This window comes from Psammomys obesus, unplaced genomic scaffold (genome assembly GCF_907164565.1).
Source record: "Psammomys obesus unplaced genomic scaffold, mPsaObe1.curated_primary_1811, whole genome shotgun sequence".
NCBI lineage: Eukaryota > Metazoa > Chordata > Mammalia > Rodentia > Muridae > Psammomys > Psammomys obesus.
The window spans coordinates 14,172,380-14,188,298 of record NW_026585580.1 but is presented as its reverse complement, the minus strand read 5'-3'; the positions used below and the strand labels follow the sequence as shown (position 1 = coordinate 14,188,298).

Genomic DNA, 15,919 nt, shown 5'->3' with positions numbered 1-15,919 from the left:
GCTGTGGGAGTTGTAGGCGCAGCGCAGAAAGGCTGCTTCCACTTCTCCTTTGACGATTTCTTTTTAGATGTGTGAATTCAGATTTAAGATGGTCTGTGCAGCCCTCAACCCTGGACCAGAATCTGGCTTCTGGTTTCCATCTAGTGGCCTAAAGAATTAGTTTCTACACAGGCCCAGCTGTGTCCACTAGGTGGTTGTATTTCCCGTGGGTGCACAACATGTCCTCCTGTCCCCTCTGCGCTTCCTTGCTGTTGGCCTGGTGCTCTGTCTACTCCATTTGACTTGTAATCTGTGCTGGAGCATCGGGCTTGGTTCCCATTTAGCATATCACCAGAGAAGCAGGGCACTTGTGCTAGCCAAGTGGGGTCCAGCAGCGTCTCTAACTGACCCCTCAATGGCTCCTCTCTGACCAGCTCAGCCACCATGTTCTCTGTAGCACTAGTGCATTCCCCTCTCTTGTTCGTGCCTCCTGTTCCTGCATCGTTTATATCATTTGCTTCCTCACTGACATGGCTCAGAGCCTACCCTTCCAAGTACCACGCCTGATGGTCCTCCCTCAGAAGGGGCTTATTGTATGGGCTTGTGTTTCTTAATGACTGGCCTGGGTTGTCCAGCTCAGGGCGTTCCTAATCTACCCATTCTATGACCAAATGTGAATTGAACACCTCTAAGTGCCAGGCGCTTGGGCAGTGGTGCTGGAGAGGGCCTTGCCTTTTCTTAGAGCACTCAGGCTGAGAGGTGGCTCAGCTGTTAAAGGCAAAGCCTCACAACCTACCTTCAGGAGAGCTGCTCTGCACCTACCTGACTAATGATGGAATCAGAAAGGATGTGAATGATTGTGAAGTCTCCAGAGGCTAGGATAGGAAGGAGGGTGCATGAGTGAGTACTAAAGCCACCACGACCTCTTGTTTATTCACTCTGAGCAGCCAAGTAAACTGGCCTGCGAAGTTCAGGCTGCCTGTTACCACACTGAGGCTGGACAGAGGGTGGGCTGTTCTCCCACACTTGACCCCACAGCCATGGCTGACCACTGTGCTGAGGGCGCCCTGCCTGTCATCCAGGCATCCTGGGTCAGTGTGACGGTGAACCAGGTTGGTTTTGGTACACCACTATGTCCATAGCTTCCCAGGCAGCATCAGCAGTCTTTGGGTGGGTTCATGGCCTGGTCGGGAGTCAGCTCTTCTGAGCTCATGTGTGGACACCTTGACATGTCGATTACTCTAAAAACACTCATTGCGTGTTTTCTAGTCTGGCCTGTTCTGTACCGGGAGCTTAGCAGTGCATGGCCAGGGAACATTTCTCAGCACAGGCCACGTTGCTGTCATCTGTGTCTCCCACCCTCTGGCTTGATAAGCCTGGGGAAGAGCCTGGCTCTGAGGTGATAGCCAGGAACCGCTGATAAGGTGAATGAGCACCCGCACTCCACCTGCTGGTGGGGAGGGTGCAGCTGAGGGTCAGAGATCACAGCAGTGTGGCCAGCTGCAGTGGAACAAGCAAGTCGAGACCAGCTTTACTTTAGTGGCAGCTACTAACCAGTGCTGCCACTGCCCACCCTCCTGGTGGGACATGAATGTAAAACTGAATGACCTTTGTGATTCAGACTCACCAGAATACGATTACACTAAGTTAAAAACAGCTGAAAATTTGACAGAGCTACAACCAGATTTTAAGAAAGAGGTTTATGGGGACAGGCGTCATGCTGTATACCTTTAATCAGGAAGCATTCCTGCATTCAGGAAGCCAGGATATTGAGCCTTGAGTTCAAGACCATGCCTGGTTTATATAGAAAATTTTAGGCCAGCAGCGAGCTGTGCAGTGAGGTTCTGCCTAAAACAGGGAGATTGTCATTTCTCCATGTCTGACATGCATAGCTGTCACCTTGGATTTTGTGTCTTCATCTCAAACGAAACCATTCCAGTCATGTTACCAGTCTTCTGAGTGACTACCTCTGCATCTTTACAGGATACAGAGAAGCACAAGGGGAGACAAGCCATGCCGGAAAAACACGAAAATGAACTGTCTCAAGTGAAGCAGAAAAGCAAAAAGCTTTTAAATGTTAAGAAAGAAATCCCAACAGATGTGAAAAGCAGGTAAGTGTCCTGGGGCCGCTCTTGGGAGTTCTAGTCACTGCTTTAAAGGGCAGCAAAAGCCAAGACCTGCTCCTCTTGGGTTCTCGTGTGTAACAACTACTGTTTGCTGAGGAGGGACACCCACCTGCTTCTGATGCCAGGCATGTAGAGGGCAGGGTTAGTGTGTAGAGGGTTTGACTCATTCCCAGGCTGAGAACCATTTTAGTCATGCTCAGCGGTAACCCGGATGGCTCAGCCACCTTAGGAAAAGCGTAGAGTCTGCTGTGGCACTAGCCCAGGGATACAGTAGGGATCTGCAGTTCTGTGCTGTAAACCTTGGAAGAGGTCGTTCTCGCCTGAATCATGTTCCAGGATAATGTCTCCAACGAGACAAGTGGAAAGCTGCAGTACCCACAGGGCAGGATTCGGGGAGTGTCTGTAAAGAGGCTTTCTGTAGACTGCCCCAAGAAAATGAATGTGTTGAGTTGTTGACTAAGATGGCTTCATGTTTTCATTAAACTGTGGGTTAGCATCTTCCTAATAAACTGATTTCAGTGTTGGCATGGTGGGAACTGCCATTTAGCGGCAGGTACAGAAGTGATTAGGGAAGGAGGAGAATAGGAGGGAAGACAAGACGTGTCGTGTTAGCCGTAGATGGATGAGGGTGCTTCAGGCCCTATCCTAGAGTTGCTCCCGTCCCGACGGTGTCAGCAGCCATACTCCCTGTGCCCTAGCCCTCATCCCTTCTGCTCACTGCTGTTACATACTGATTTTGTTTTTCCTGAATGAAATAAACTGACCATTGTTAGGTTCAATCTTGAAAACTTTAAAAGATTTGAGTTTACTTCCTGTACAAAGACTTCAGGTTTCTCCATGTCCCAGCAAGAACCTGCTGCAGCAGTCACTGTGTTCTGTGAGCTGACATTAAGAGAAGAGATTCACACAGTGTGCTCTGAGTCTTTCTACCTGGAGAGATCCATATACAGCCTCCATCTTTTACCTTTCAATCTCTTTAAACTCACTTATCATTTGTTCGTGAGCTTGAAGGTATTCACATTCAGAATTCATAGCACATCAATCAGACAAAGCCTTTTTTCCTCAGATAATCAAAGATTTCCTCTTAGAATAGAGCCCATTGTGTCCACCAGGCTAGAGGAATGCTGGCATGCAATGTTACCCAGCCATGAGGCTGTGAGTGTGAAGGAAATGTGTACACGTTGAAAGTGAGGTACCATGATACATTCCATCATCACTTCCCTCAGGAAGCTTCATAAGAGTTTAAGCTGGAGGAGTGGCTCAGAGCCACCTCATGGCTTCTCCCTTTTGTGCTCCCTAGAAGGGTTTCAGGACGCTGGCTCCTAGGAGAGGCATGGGCTGCAGTGCTCCAGAGCTCCAGCACCACACACCCTCCGCACACCTGAGAGTCAGCAAGCCGGGATGTCCTTCAGTCTTAGACATTTACGGGGCTTCTGCGGGGGGGGGAGGGGGGGGGAGAGGCAGGGAGGCTGCACCGCCCTGGCAAAGACCCTACCCACAGATCTTTTGTTTTCCTGTGTATTAACACTCTGCATGTTTAGATAGCTAATCTGCAGAGAGCAGAGTGCTCTGAATCCGCCCCCTGGCGTGCTCAACTCGGGGCTGAGCACCTTACCCACTGGCCCGGATCCACCAGCATGGCCTCCCTTGCCTCAGCCACCACCCTGTGGCCCAGGCAGGGCCATGCAGCGTGTAAAACGTGACCAGAGACAGAGCTGGTATCTGAACCTCTCACCCTTGTAGATGGAATCCTTTCAAGTCAGTTGGCTGTTGTTCATTTTATTTAAAAGCTTTAAACTTTTTTTCTGAAAACCATCTTGCTTAATTTAGAAATGTTGAATTAGCAAAAAATGAAATCGTCTGGCACCTTTTTTTCTTAAAAGCAAATTAATTTTACAGTGGCGAAGTTAAGCTTTGTTCAATAGACCACACACACACACACACACACACACACACACACACACACACACACAGTTTTAGTCGACTGACCTAACTATAGCCCGACAGCCTCCCCCCGGGCTGGCTGGTGTGTCTTGGGAGTCTCCTGCCATTTTTGGAACTTGGAATTTTAAGATAGCCCTGCCAGCGAAGTAGGAGGGCGGAGGGCTGTGTAGCACGGTGGTATTTGCAGTCTTGCCCATACATAGTGGTGTTGGAGTTTCGGTTTTGCTTCGGTTTTCTTCCAGTTTGTTACACTACTTAAAACTTTACTTACCTGGGCCGCCAGAGACCCTTTGGTTATCTCTTTAACTAACTGCAGAACTACTTATGGACCCTGGCATGGTAGCTCACGCCTTTAGCCCCCCAGCACTTGGGAGACAGAGGCAGTTTTTGTGAGTTGGAGGCCAGCCTGGTCTACATAATGTAGTTCCAGGATAGTCAGGGCTACATAGTGAGACCCTGTCTCCAAAAAGGAAAAGATGGGTACTTTTGTGAAATATGCAAAAGACAAGTGTCCTTTGAACCCAGCACCTTTTAGGTTCTAGACAGGTCCCTTGTTAACATGTGTGTGCTCTTGCATGGGTCACACTCTGCCTTCTGTAGTTTCTTGGTTTACCAGGAGTAAGAGAGCAGTGAATACTTGGGGCCACTGGGTTGAGAAGCTGGACCTGTTCTCTGTTTGCTGTGCTGTAATGCATACAGTGGTTTATTGTTCACCCAGAACCTAGCAGACACTGGCAGTATCCTAGAAGTGAGAACCTGAAGTGAGAGTGGCACATAAACAGTTGGAAGGCTGGAGCATGGTGGGGTTCTAAGGGATGTGATGATGTCACACACAGAAGCGCTGGGGACAGGAAGCATATTCAGGAAAAAATGAGAGACACAGCTCTAAACATACCTGCTCAAGACTGGGTATGATAGGGCATTTTGAAATTCTAGCTACTCAAAGGCTCAAAAACTCAAGGGCTTGACCAGCCACAATGGCACACACCTGTAATCCCAGCACTTGGGGAGGCAGAGGCAGGTGGATCTCTACAAAGTTCAGGACAGCCAAAGCTACACAGAGAAAAATGCTGTCTCAAAAAAAAAAAAAAAAAAATCAGATAAATAAATAAATACTAACTCAAAGGGCTAGTCTGAGCTGCACAGCAGTTTCACAGCCAACCTGGGCAACTTAGTAGTCCTCTGTCTCAAAATAAAGAAGATGCTGAAGATTTATCTCAGTGGTAAAGAACTTGACTAGCATATTCAAAGCCCTAGATTTAGTACCCAGCACTGAAAAAGAATACAGTAAAATTTGCCGACTTTGCAGCTCTGTGCCAAAAGGCATGGCTTTTCTGCCATTAGCACCCAACGCCAATGGTTCTCCCACAGGGGCCACTGCCCAGCTGTGGCCAGCTCACCCAAGTCCGGGGCCTAACTGACCTTGGTGGGCATCACAGAAACAGCTTTGTGAAGAACCTTTGTGCCCTACAGGCAGTTTTGCTCATGTTCCATTACTTGATCTGATGCCTGGTTCTGCAGGGGTTAAAACTTGGCTCCTATCCGCCAGGATTTCTGTTGGTGCACATCCTGGAAAGGCTCATTTGCAGCACAACTGCCATTGCTGGCACCATGCAGTGAGTCTGCATACACATTTCCTGAAGCGGGTACCACACTCAGGACAGCAGAGGTCAGATTCTCAAGTGTACACACACACTCCCGGAATGTTTAGAGCGGAGTGCAGGTTTAGAGCTGGGCAGGTAATGCCTTAGGAAAGCCTATCAGTAAGGCATGCAACTGAACGATAGGATAGGTACGTTCTTAATGACATACCCTTGCTCCAAACAACAGGAGAGACTGGTGTCTACATCCTTGTTTGTCTTACAGTTCCTTCGAACTACCATATACTCCCTCACTGGAAAATAAACAGCGGAGAAATCTCCCAACCAAGATTCCTCTTCCAGCTACACTAACAAGTGGATCCAAATCACGAAATTCCCAGAAAACAAAAGGTATTGTCATGTTGATCACAGATATTTTCATTTTCATAATTCAGTTTTCCTCACTGTCGGTGGCTGGTAGTTGTGTTATGAAGCCAAGGCTGTGCTGAGGGTTGGTTGAAGCAGAGAAAAACCCTCCCCTTTAACTTCCCTTTCTTAATTCTGTGCAGGTACAAATAAGTTACTGGATAACAGGCCAGTTGCTCTCTCGAAATTCCTCCCCAACAGTCAAGAACTGGGCAATACCAGTAGCTCAGAGGGTGAAAAGGACTCTCCTCCTCCAGAGTGGGATGCCGTGCCAGTTCACAAGCCCAGCAGCTGTGAGTATTTAGAAACCACTGTGGTCCATGGGCTGTCCTGTTCCAGGTGCTGCAGGGTAAGGCCGTGGTTTCCAGAATACCATTGTGGGTGGCCCATTGTAGCCAACTTCAGCTAGCCAGCAAGAGCCCAGAGTCCATCTCTCTGGCCAGGGACAAGGAGTTCTGTTGGAGATTGGGGTACTTCCAGCAGCGAGAGTAATGGAAGATTCATGGCAGGGCTCTTGCTCCAAGTTGCTGGTGTGTCAACATACGATTGTGTGCCTAGAGAGGAGAGTGACCATCTTCAGTGTGACTCCCTTGTAGAGGGCCGTGGCTCTGGGAAGATAAAACTCCTCATAGCTTTCTTCACACAACCTGTGAGGAGGTCTCTCACTCCCTTCTTGACCTTGTCTCAGATTTGCCAAGCTACTGTGCTAAAGTTGCTGGAAGTCCTCAACCCTTTCAGCCTGACATGGGAGACAAAAGAACCAAGTGAAGGAGGTCCTAAGACAGGGCTCTCAATCTGTGTGTCACAACCCCTTTGTAGGTTGAACAACCCTTTCAGAGGCCACCTAAGACCATCCTGCCTATCAGATTTCAGATTTGGGGGTCCCCACAGCATTAGGAGGGTTGAGAACCAAGAACATGTCCGCATAGGGGGGTCAGGCTGTCTAGGACCGAGCATCCCCTCGTGTGCGAGTGGCCCTGCAGTGGCTGCTTTGGACCAGTCAGGCTGAGAGTGATAAGGTTCCTGGGAGCTGTCAGTGCTGAAGCATCACATCAGCCCAGTGGGAAGAAGCCGTCAAGGACCCGAGTCAAGAACGTGAGCTGTTTGCCAAGCCCGCTGCCTTTACCTCTGCACCTGTGTGTGCAAATCAGACAGAAATGTTCCATGGAGCCTGGTGCCACAATTTGCCATCAGACCAGCCTCACCTTTTCAAAGGTAGCAAGACGTTCTCACAAGTCTGGTCATTCAGGAGGTCTTGAACTAGTGGTACATACAGGTTAGGAGAATGATTGCCTCATGGGGTCCCCTGTAGGCCTCAGCTTAGCTGAGGAAGCAGGATCATCACCCCCAGGTCTGATTTCATAGGCTGACTGAGGCCAGTCAAGAAAGCTCTTTGATAGAACTGAACAAGTTCTTGGAACTGAGCAGGAGAGAAGAGGGTGCCAGCCTTCTAGACACCGAACCTAACCAGCAGTTGTCCACAGCAGAAAGGGCAATAGGCTCCAGCTCCATGGTATTTCAGGTGCATGCCTCAGAGGGGAGCAAAGGGAGAATAAGGAAAATGGCTGCAACTTCTGCCAAGTCCTCCTCAGGCCAAGCTCCTGTGTGACTGGAGGACAGCCTGATTCCCCAGGCCCATGTCTGTGCTGCCTTTCAGTGCTTTCCTGCTTAGAAAATACCTTGGCCTGGTCCCATGCCCTAGAACCTCGGCTCTCAACACGAGCCCACTGGAAAGCTCTACCAGGGCTGCGCTGCCAGCAGCGTGTGCAGAGGGAGCCAGTGAGTGTCCAGCTCACCCTGTCACTGTCCCTTTTGGACACCTCCACTGCCTCAGTTCTTAATTCTCCTGCGTCTCCCTTTGACCTTCTGCCACACTTAGATCCCACCTTCTTAGTGTGGACTGGGAGGGCACAGCTGTTTGTCTTAGGTCTGTCCCACTGAGACTGAGCCAGGACAAAGCAGTGCTCACAGGGACGGTGTCCATTCGGCAGTGCTGGCTGGAGCGCTGTCTTGTTAGGGTTCTCTTGCTGTGAGGAGACACCATGACCATTGGGGAGGAAAGGCTGCGCTCAGCATATGCTTCCACATCACAGTCTGTCCTCAGAGGGAGTCATGGCAGGAGCTCAGGCAGGACAGGAACGATGTAGGGGCCATGGAGGAGTATAGCTTACTGGCTTGCTCCCTCAGCCTGATTTCACAGCACCCAGGACCAACACGGGTGGCCCTGTCCACAGGGAGCTGGCGACATTTTCTTAATTGAGGTTCCATTTTCTCAGATGACTCTAGAGCTTGTGTCAAGTTGACAGGAAGCCAGCCAGTACACACGCTGTACCAACAAAGGAAACCAAGAATATTCCTCATGGCTTAAAAGGCATAAAGTGCAAAGAAAAGGCCAGTACCTCCCAGGTGGTAGTAGTGCCTGAAGCCAGAGGGTCTCTAAACTACACAAAACAATGTGAGTTTTGGCCTTCTCTGTTCTCAGGCTTTCAGGCCTTAACCCAGAAGGCTTGTTACGGCTTCCTCAGTCTCCTTCCATCTGCCTTCTTCAAGTGCATAGGCATACAGCTTCCCCAGGACAGCTCTCAGGAGACACAAGCCAGCAGAGGGTGCTACCAGCGTTTCTGCCACTGTCACAAACAACCCAGCAGGAAAGTTGTTTGGGCTCACAGGTGACAGAGTCAGCCTACATCAGCCCAATGCCAGCTGGCTCTGTCGATTTTCAGTCTATAGCAAAGCAAAAAACATGGTCCGAGGGTGTGGCATAGCAAAGCCGCTTAACTCGAAGCTTGTAAGCAGAGGGAAGAGGGTCCAGGAGAAATGTGCCCTTCAAGGTCCCACCCCAACTTCCTCATGGCCTGTTTAGCTGCTAATCCACTAACAGGCCTCAGGAGCCAGCTGTGTCTGGACACCGCTGCTGGAGCAAGCCTTGAACATACCAGTCTTTAAATCAGACCAGAGCATGGCTTGCTCCCAAGGACTGATTTTTCCATCAGGGGCAGGTCAGAGAAGGCAGGAGTGAGCAGGGAAGGGTCTGGGCACTGGCACAGAAAATCACCCTTCAACGTCAGTGCGTTGGATAGGCATAGTGTGCTAAGCCATCCAGAAGCTTGACAAGCATGGCATTTGTGATGAGTGCTCTGTGCCGATGACAGCTGCTAGAGAGGCCGCCTCTGTGGTGAGAGCGAGAGTTGGCAGGCTGCAGGCTAGCAGTGAGGACGGTGTTTGTCGGTTGCACTGAGGGGCATAGAAGGGAGGTTCCCATGGAGAGTGGGGACCGTGGGCTTCAGGAGAAAGGAGCTTTGCTTAGCACTGGCGTCACTGCGGTCCTGACATGACCCTGAGGGTTTAGAGAGTGGCAGCGGGTGCTGGGCAGCATGGGTGAGACATGGGCGGACTGGCTCAGAAGCAGGGCAGCTGGGGAGGGAGCACTGGAGGCTGTCCGGGTGTCACTCTGGGCGTCTCGAAGAGCTGGGTGGAGCTTCTCCTGAGCGCTTGGTAGCAGCAGCACCCAAGCGCACAGCAGGTGTGGGTGACAGATGTTCTGTTATTGCTCCTTTTTCTAGTTTGAGTGCAAACATGACATCAAAATACCTTTGTAAAGTTTTTTAAAGCGGCTGTGTAGATGTGTACAGACCCAGGAATACACAGGAGAGCCACGGCCTTGTAATCCGTGGCCGAAGACAGGCCTTAAGCACTCTTGGCCAACCACAAGGAATCTTGTTTGACCTGAGGGCATTCAGGTCAAGTTTAACCCTTGAACCGAGGTGCGGCCTCCCTTGGTCAGCAGCGGCTTCAGCGGCTCGTGGGGTGGCAATGAAGAGGGTGACTACCCATCCTGCATTGAGGGAACAAGCACTATGTTTCCTGAAAGCCCAAGGGCACAGAGAGGCTCGAATTTCCCCTTTCTCTTTAGAGCCTTTAAATGGTCTTAAATTATTTTCTTTAGAGAAGCACTTGAATTACACATCAAAAATAACTGATTTAGAAGCATCAGACCAGAGTGTGACATTAATGGGCCTTTTGTTCGTTCCCAGCTACTGACAGTCTTTACAAACTGTCTCTGCAAACACTCAGTGCGGACATCTTCTTAAAACAACGCCAGACCTCGCCAACTGCAGCCTCTTCGTGTGTGCCCAGCGCTCCCTGCTCGCTCACGTGCCGGGGCAGCTACAGCAGCATTGTCAACAGTCCCAGCAGGTAGGTCTGCTCACGCCCAACAGCACCTGGGGTCATAGTTACACTTAGTAGCACACGCTTGCTCCTGCTCCACCTGACAGTTTTCATTATTCAGCCCTTTACCTGAGGTCAGCTCTCCCTGTGTGTGGGCTCCTGAGCACAGTTATCATCCAGGAGCCAGAAGGCTGTGTGGCCGTTGGCTAAGGTGCTACACAGGTGGCACATGCCCAGGCAGGTGGCCCCCCCGGTGCCAACACCATCTCAGCAGGGCACTTCCCAGACACAGGCTCCTCCCTTGGCTGTGGGCAGAGACCATGACCAGCGGAGGGCCAGAGCCTCAACTTTCATGGCCTTCGGTCTGGAACGAGTCCCGGCTTGAGCAGCAGCCATGCGCTGTCAGCGTCACCAGTTGGCTGATATCCTGGCAGTCTCTTTGCTGAGTGGCCCCTGCAGAGCCCTCACAATGTGATCTCTGCCTGCTCCCAGTCACCCCGTATTTTTCTTGTGATGGAGCTGTCCTGGACCCCAAAACATTTCATAGGGCTTAGCTATGCGCTGAGCCATTTTGGGTGGTCACGTCTGGGTCCGGAGCAGCAGAGCCCTACCCCCTCCCCAAGACGGGTGCCTGACACTCCTCCACTGTCAGCACCTCGAGTGAGGGAGTGTTGTTTTCCTCCTTGCTCAAGTGACACAAAAGCAAAGCAGCCGAACGGAACCAAGAGCAAGCTGACCAAGGCAGCCTCTCTCCCAGGCAAGAACGGCAACCCCACCTTCGCTGCAGTCGCCGCAGGCTATGACAAGAGCCCGGGTGAGTGGCCCGTTCGCACGGCCTGCCGCTCCTGGACAGTGGGCGAGGTGCGGGGCCTTGGTCCACCTTCACCTCACACTGATTCAGAATCCTTGTTGCAGGCGGGAATGGCTTCACTAAAATTTCTTCAAACAAATCAGACTTTTCCAGCAGCCTTGGCATTTCACACATTCCTGTGGACAGCGACGGCTCGGACAGGTGTGTGGCCCACCTTCAGCAGCAGAGGGTGGCTCCCGGGGGGGGGTCTTCCCTAATGGAATACAGGCGCCGTGGTGCTGGTCTCCCCGTGTCTTTGCTTCGGTATCTGAGCCCTCAGTTGCGGCTGTCCGTGGGGCATGGTCGCCCCCTCACTAACCCTCATCCATGTTGTGTATTTCCCTGCAATGTTCAGCTCTGGTTTGTGGAGTCCTGTCAGCAACCCCGGCAGCCCTGACTTCACCCCCCTCAATTCATTCTCGGCCTTTGGAAATTCTTTCAACCTAACAGGCGGTAAGTATGCAACCCTAGGTGTGTAAATAGGAAGCCTACAGACAGGAAAGTCACTTGACGTGTTAGGGACACCTGGAGGAGACATGGCTGCCGTCTGAGCAGAGTGTCTCTTCTTCGCTTGCATCGGCAGCTGGTGGTTTATGCGTGCATGTGTGGGTGTGGAGCAGGCTGTACTGCTGTCCTAGAGGGCTGGGAATGCAGTGTGCGGCCCAGCGGCCGTGTGGAAGTCCTCCAGGCACCGCAGGGCACAGCAGGGCACAGTGTGAAAGTGCTTAAGAGCTGCTGACTGTGGTCAGAAGTGACGCCTACAGCTGCCAGGCACGCTGTGAGTCTGCGTTCGCAGCCCACAAGTGGTGGACGGTTGCATCGGGGTGCTCCAGTGATGAGTGAGCTAGTGTTCAGATTGTGTGCCACGTGCCTGAGCTCTTGGGAACATCCGGAACATGCCAGAGTGTGGTGGAGATGCGCGTCAGCTTAAGTGCATGGCGCTGGGGGGGATCGCCGAGAGCCTCTGCCTCGGTGACCACAGAGGGGGGGTCGCCGAGAGCCTCTGCTTCCGTGACCATGGCGGGGGGATCACCGAGAGCCTCTGCCTTGGTGACCACAGAGGGGGGGGTCGCCGAGAGCCTCTGCCGAGGTGAACACAGAGGGGGTGTCGCCGAGAGCTTCTGCCGAGGTAACCGCAGCTGAACTTGACCCACTGTCTTACCATTCAGCAGTTTTCAGCAAACTGTCACGCTCCTGCAGTCAGTCCTCCCAGAGAAGCTGGAATGAATTCAGCAGCGGCCCCTCCTACCTTTGGGACTCTCCAGCAACAGACCCCAGTCCTTCCTGGCCAGCCAGTTCCAGCTCACCAACCCACACAGCCACTGTGAGTACTCAGGCCCCGTCCTTCTTGTCATTACCAGAATTGCTGTCACGCGGACCGTGACAGGCAACAGGGACAGCACGAATAGGAAGGGCTGTGTTGTCAGGGTGCCCGCCTCGCTCTTCAGAGCTGTAGGGGCCGGGACACTGTGAGGAAATGGAGCAGCTATGGCTCAGGCTTCCCTCCTTGCAGATCCTCTTCCCACAAGTGTGGCTCTGGCCATCCGAGGCCCCAGGGCCAAGGCCCTACTCGTCCCGGGGAAGCTGGGAAGGTGCTTGTACTTTGTTTCTGAGACACATCCGCTCTAATGGTCTGCAGAGACCATGCACCCAAAAGGTCCTCTTGCCAAGAAAAAGAAAGGACTCATCCTTCACAGAACAGCATCAAAATATTATCTGACTGTGACTTTGCCTCAGAGAACCCTGTCACACATGCATGGTGGTTGAGAAGTGTGTGATGGCAGCTTCGCAGGTTTGGCCTGTCTCAGCAATAATTCTGACATCAGTTTCTATAGCATTTTTAAAAGCAGGCCAGCAGATTATACACACCAGCTAGTCAGTCCATCCCTGGGGCTTTGGAAGCCACTCCTCCACAGCTCTCGTTTAGCCTTGCGTCTTGACACGGATTCCCATGCCTGGGATCCATGCAGATGCCTGTGCCCTGGAGAGATCCGCCCTCAAAAAATGCCAACATACCTGCTTAGACCCATGGTTAAATATATGGAATAGTTTTTTAATAAGTAAAAATGAAAGAAGTCAGGCTGGAGAGATGGCTCAGAGGTTAAGACACTTGCTGTTCTTCCAAAGGTCCTGAGTTCAATTTTCAGCAACGACACTGTGGTTCACAACCATCTATACTGTGATCTGGTGCCCTCTTTCTGGCTTACAGGCACACATGCAGGCAGAATACTATATAAATAATAAATAAATAAATCTTTAAAAAAAAAAAAATGAAAGAAGTCCAAGGGCCACTCCATTCACGTATGATCAGATCTCAGGACTGCCGGGCTCACCTCGCACTCAGTGGCGGTGTTTCTGTTTTCTCACAGTCCGTCCTGGGCAACACCAGTGGCCTGTGGTCCACCACTCCATTCAGCAGTTCAATCTGGTCCAGCAACCTCAACAGCGCCCTTCCCTTCTCCACTCCAACAAACACGCTGTCAGGCATCAGCCTCGTGGGCACAGAGAACACTGCCCACGCTCCTTCCGCCTCCGGTCCAGCTGACGACTTGGGACAGACCTACAACCCCTGGCGGATATGGAGCCCCACAATCGGAAGGAGGAGTTCTGACCCTTGGTCTAATTCGCACTTCCCTCAGGAAAATTAAAATTAAGCAGAAAACAAAGTGGGGGCCCCTCATCTAGATCATGATATGCCAGTTTTCAAGACATCTTCTGAAGGCCCTTACTGCTGTCCCCTCCCCACCTTCCTCTTGGCAGGGCAGGCTTGTTCCACTCGCTTCTTTCACATCTTTTGCAATTATGATACTCTGAGATTTGCCGTTGTGCTTGTAGACAGAAGTCTGGACTCAGCCACAAACTACTTCGACCTGTCCATCTGAAATCCTGACTTTCCCAGTTCCCCACCTGCTCTTCTGCTTTCTTTATCTGTGAGAACACAAATTCGGCATTACAGTTAAGGGAGTAATTTGAGTTGATTGACAAGTCCTGGCATGTGACAATTTTACTAAATCACCAAGTTTGGTTTTTAATAATTTCACAATATTATGCGCCAAGATCTAATTTTAAAAATGTATGAGGACTTTGTGCTGAAAATGCAGAGTATTTTTTTAAAGTAAGGCTATCTTGGCGTAAAGGCAGATTACAGACATGGAAGCCGAGTAAGCAGTGCCGAGTGTGAGCACCCAGTGGAGACCACACACACTTTCTGTGCTGTTTGTACTTGAGGTATGTACCATTTGTATACCCGAGTTTATTTTAAAGATAAACTGAAATGCACATTGCCAAGTCTTGACATTACAAGATTGTGTATTTCTTAAAATACAACTTTGTGTTGTACTTTGAAATAAATGATGCTTTTTTCAAAAGCCTCGAGTTGTTTCGTTCTGCTCTTTTACACACAAGATGCATTTCACAGCCTGGTGGACCATGGTGTCATTGTGTGGCTCTCTGGAGTTGATAGGTAAGGGGGGGGGCCCTCAGGGCCACAGGCATCTGTGGGCTCCTAAAATTCTCCTAGTGATCGTACAGCGTCCCTGATAAGAAATGAAATGACCCGGAAGCCTGTTTGGATTCACCCAGGAAGACTGTTTCTTCCACCTCTGACCTAAACAGAATGGCTAACACCTCTTGACCATTCCCTGTGTTGGCATGCATCTGAAACCTCCCATGTCTTCTTACACTCAGCTTCTGAGAGGCTGTGAAGTTTCCAGCTGAGTGTTTGGCGATGGCCTGGCACCCACAAGGAGGCCAGCCACAGGCCCGCTCAGCAGTCACCCTTCCCCAAAAGGGGCCTTGTGCCAGCTTGCTGCTGCATTTGAGGCCGGCTCTGCTGAGTCTGATGACAGGAAATCCTGTGGCTACAGGGAATAAGGAAAGAGGCTGAGATCAAAGCCCCAGGACTTCCACAGTCCACATAAAGGCAGGTGTGGCTCCTGCCTGCAGTCCCTCTGCTGGGAGGCAGGGACACAGGCGCCACAGGACCAGCTGGCTAGCTGCGTTGGCCAGTGGTCAAGTTCCAGGCTCAGTGAGAAACCTGCCTTAGCAAGTGAAGTGGTCTGTGAAGATGGCTGCCATAACTCCACGCACACATGCACGGGTGTGCCACACACCCACAGGTGTTTACCACAAGAGACGCAGGTATGAGGGAGCTGTTGAGCACAGGAAGGCCTCAGACTGCCTGCAGGTATGCCCACGGCTGCATTTGGGGAGCAGGGAGCCGTTTACCCAAGAGAGAGAACGGTTAGCGTGGTAGCCAGGAAATCTGGCTGGATGGAAGAACTCACGTGAAGCTGAGGCCTAGAACCACATGGCTCAGAGAGGGTGGGAGGAATGCCAGCACATGCCATCTGGAAACTGAGTCCTCGGGACCAACTGCACAGGAGACTTTCCGAGTCTAGAAGTCTAGAAGTAAGGTTTGCACACACCTAAGAGTTTTTAGCAAACTGAGCCAACCCTTTTCCAGCGTTGAGTCTCCTACCCTGTCTCCAGAGCCCATCGTCATGGTAGCCAGTGGCAGCACATGATAGTCAGTCTGGGTTCTCATTTCCCTGGAGGGCCCTCCTGCTCCACCGTGCTTTTCTTGTCTGCATTTCCAGAATTTTACCAACAACTTTTGCTGGGTAGCAGCTGCTGAACACGTGTTGAGGCCAGTTTCATGGTGAAGAAATCAAAGCGCCCTTCTTGGCCAGTGCTGTGCATTTACAAACCATCCTAGAGTGTGACTTCAAATAGGGCCCTCGCCGCTTTTCCTGAAAGCCGTCGGAACCAGCAAAGGCTGTGGGGATAGAGGCTTCCCGTCAGCTAGGGCTGAGCTGTGGAGCTGGTTCCTGACCAAATAATCT

General features: G+C 51.2%; 1 protein-coding gene across 2 annotated transcripts in view; it reads left to right on the top strand.

Annotated features, from left to right (window-relative positions):
- Tmem131 (transmembrane protein 131) overlaps window positions 1-14,443 on the top strand; it is a 136,195-nt gene extending 121,752 nt beyond the window's left edge. The window contains exons 33-41 of one of the 2 annotated variants that reach the window (XM_055606926.1): window positions 1,963-2,090; window positions 5,916-6,040; window positions 6,199-6,348; window positions 10,090-10,252; window positions 10,918-11,039; window positions 11,141-11,237; window positions 11,431-11,528; window positions 12,248-12,399; window positions 13,445-14,443. In XM_055606926.1, the coding sequence (XP_055462901.1) occupies window positions 1,963-2,090; window positions 5,916-6,040; window positions 6,199-6,348; window positions 10,090-10,252; window positions 10,918-11,039; window positions 11,141-11,237; window positions 11,431-11,528; window positions 12,248-12,399; window positions 13,445-13,723 (1,314 nt within the window). In that variant the 3' untranslated portion in view covers window positions 13,724-14,443. Of the gene's footprint in view, window positions 1-1,962; window positions 2,091-5,915; window positions 6,041-6,198; window positions 6,349-10,089; window positions 10,253-10,917; window positions 11,040-11,140; window positions 11,238-11,430; window positions 11,529-12,244; window positions 12,400-13,444 lie in introns of both variants that reach the window. The other variant, XM_055606916.1, reaches the window with a different exon arrangement.
- Window positions 14,444-15,919: the final 1,476 nt, after the last annotated feature.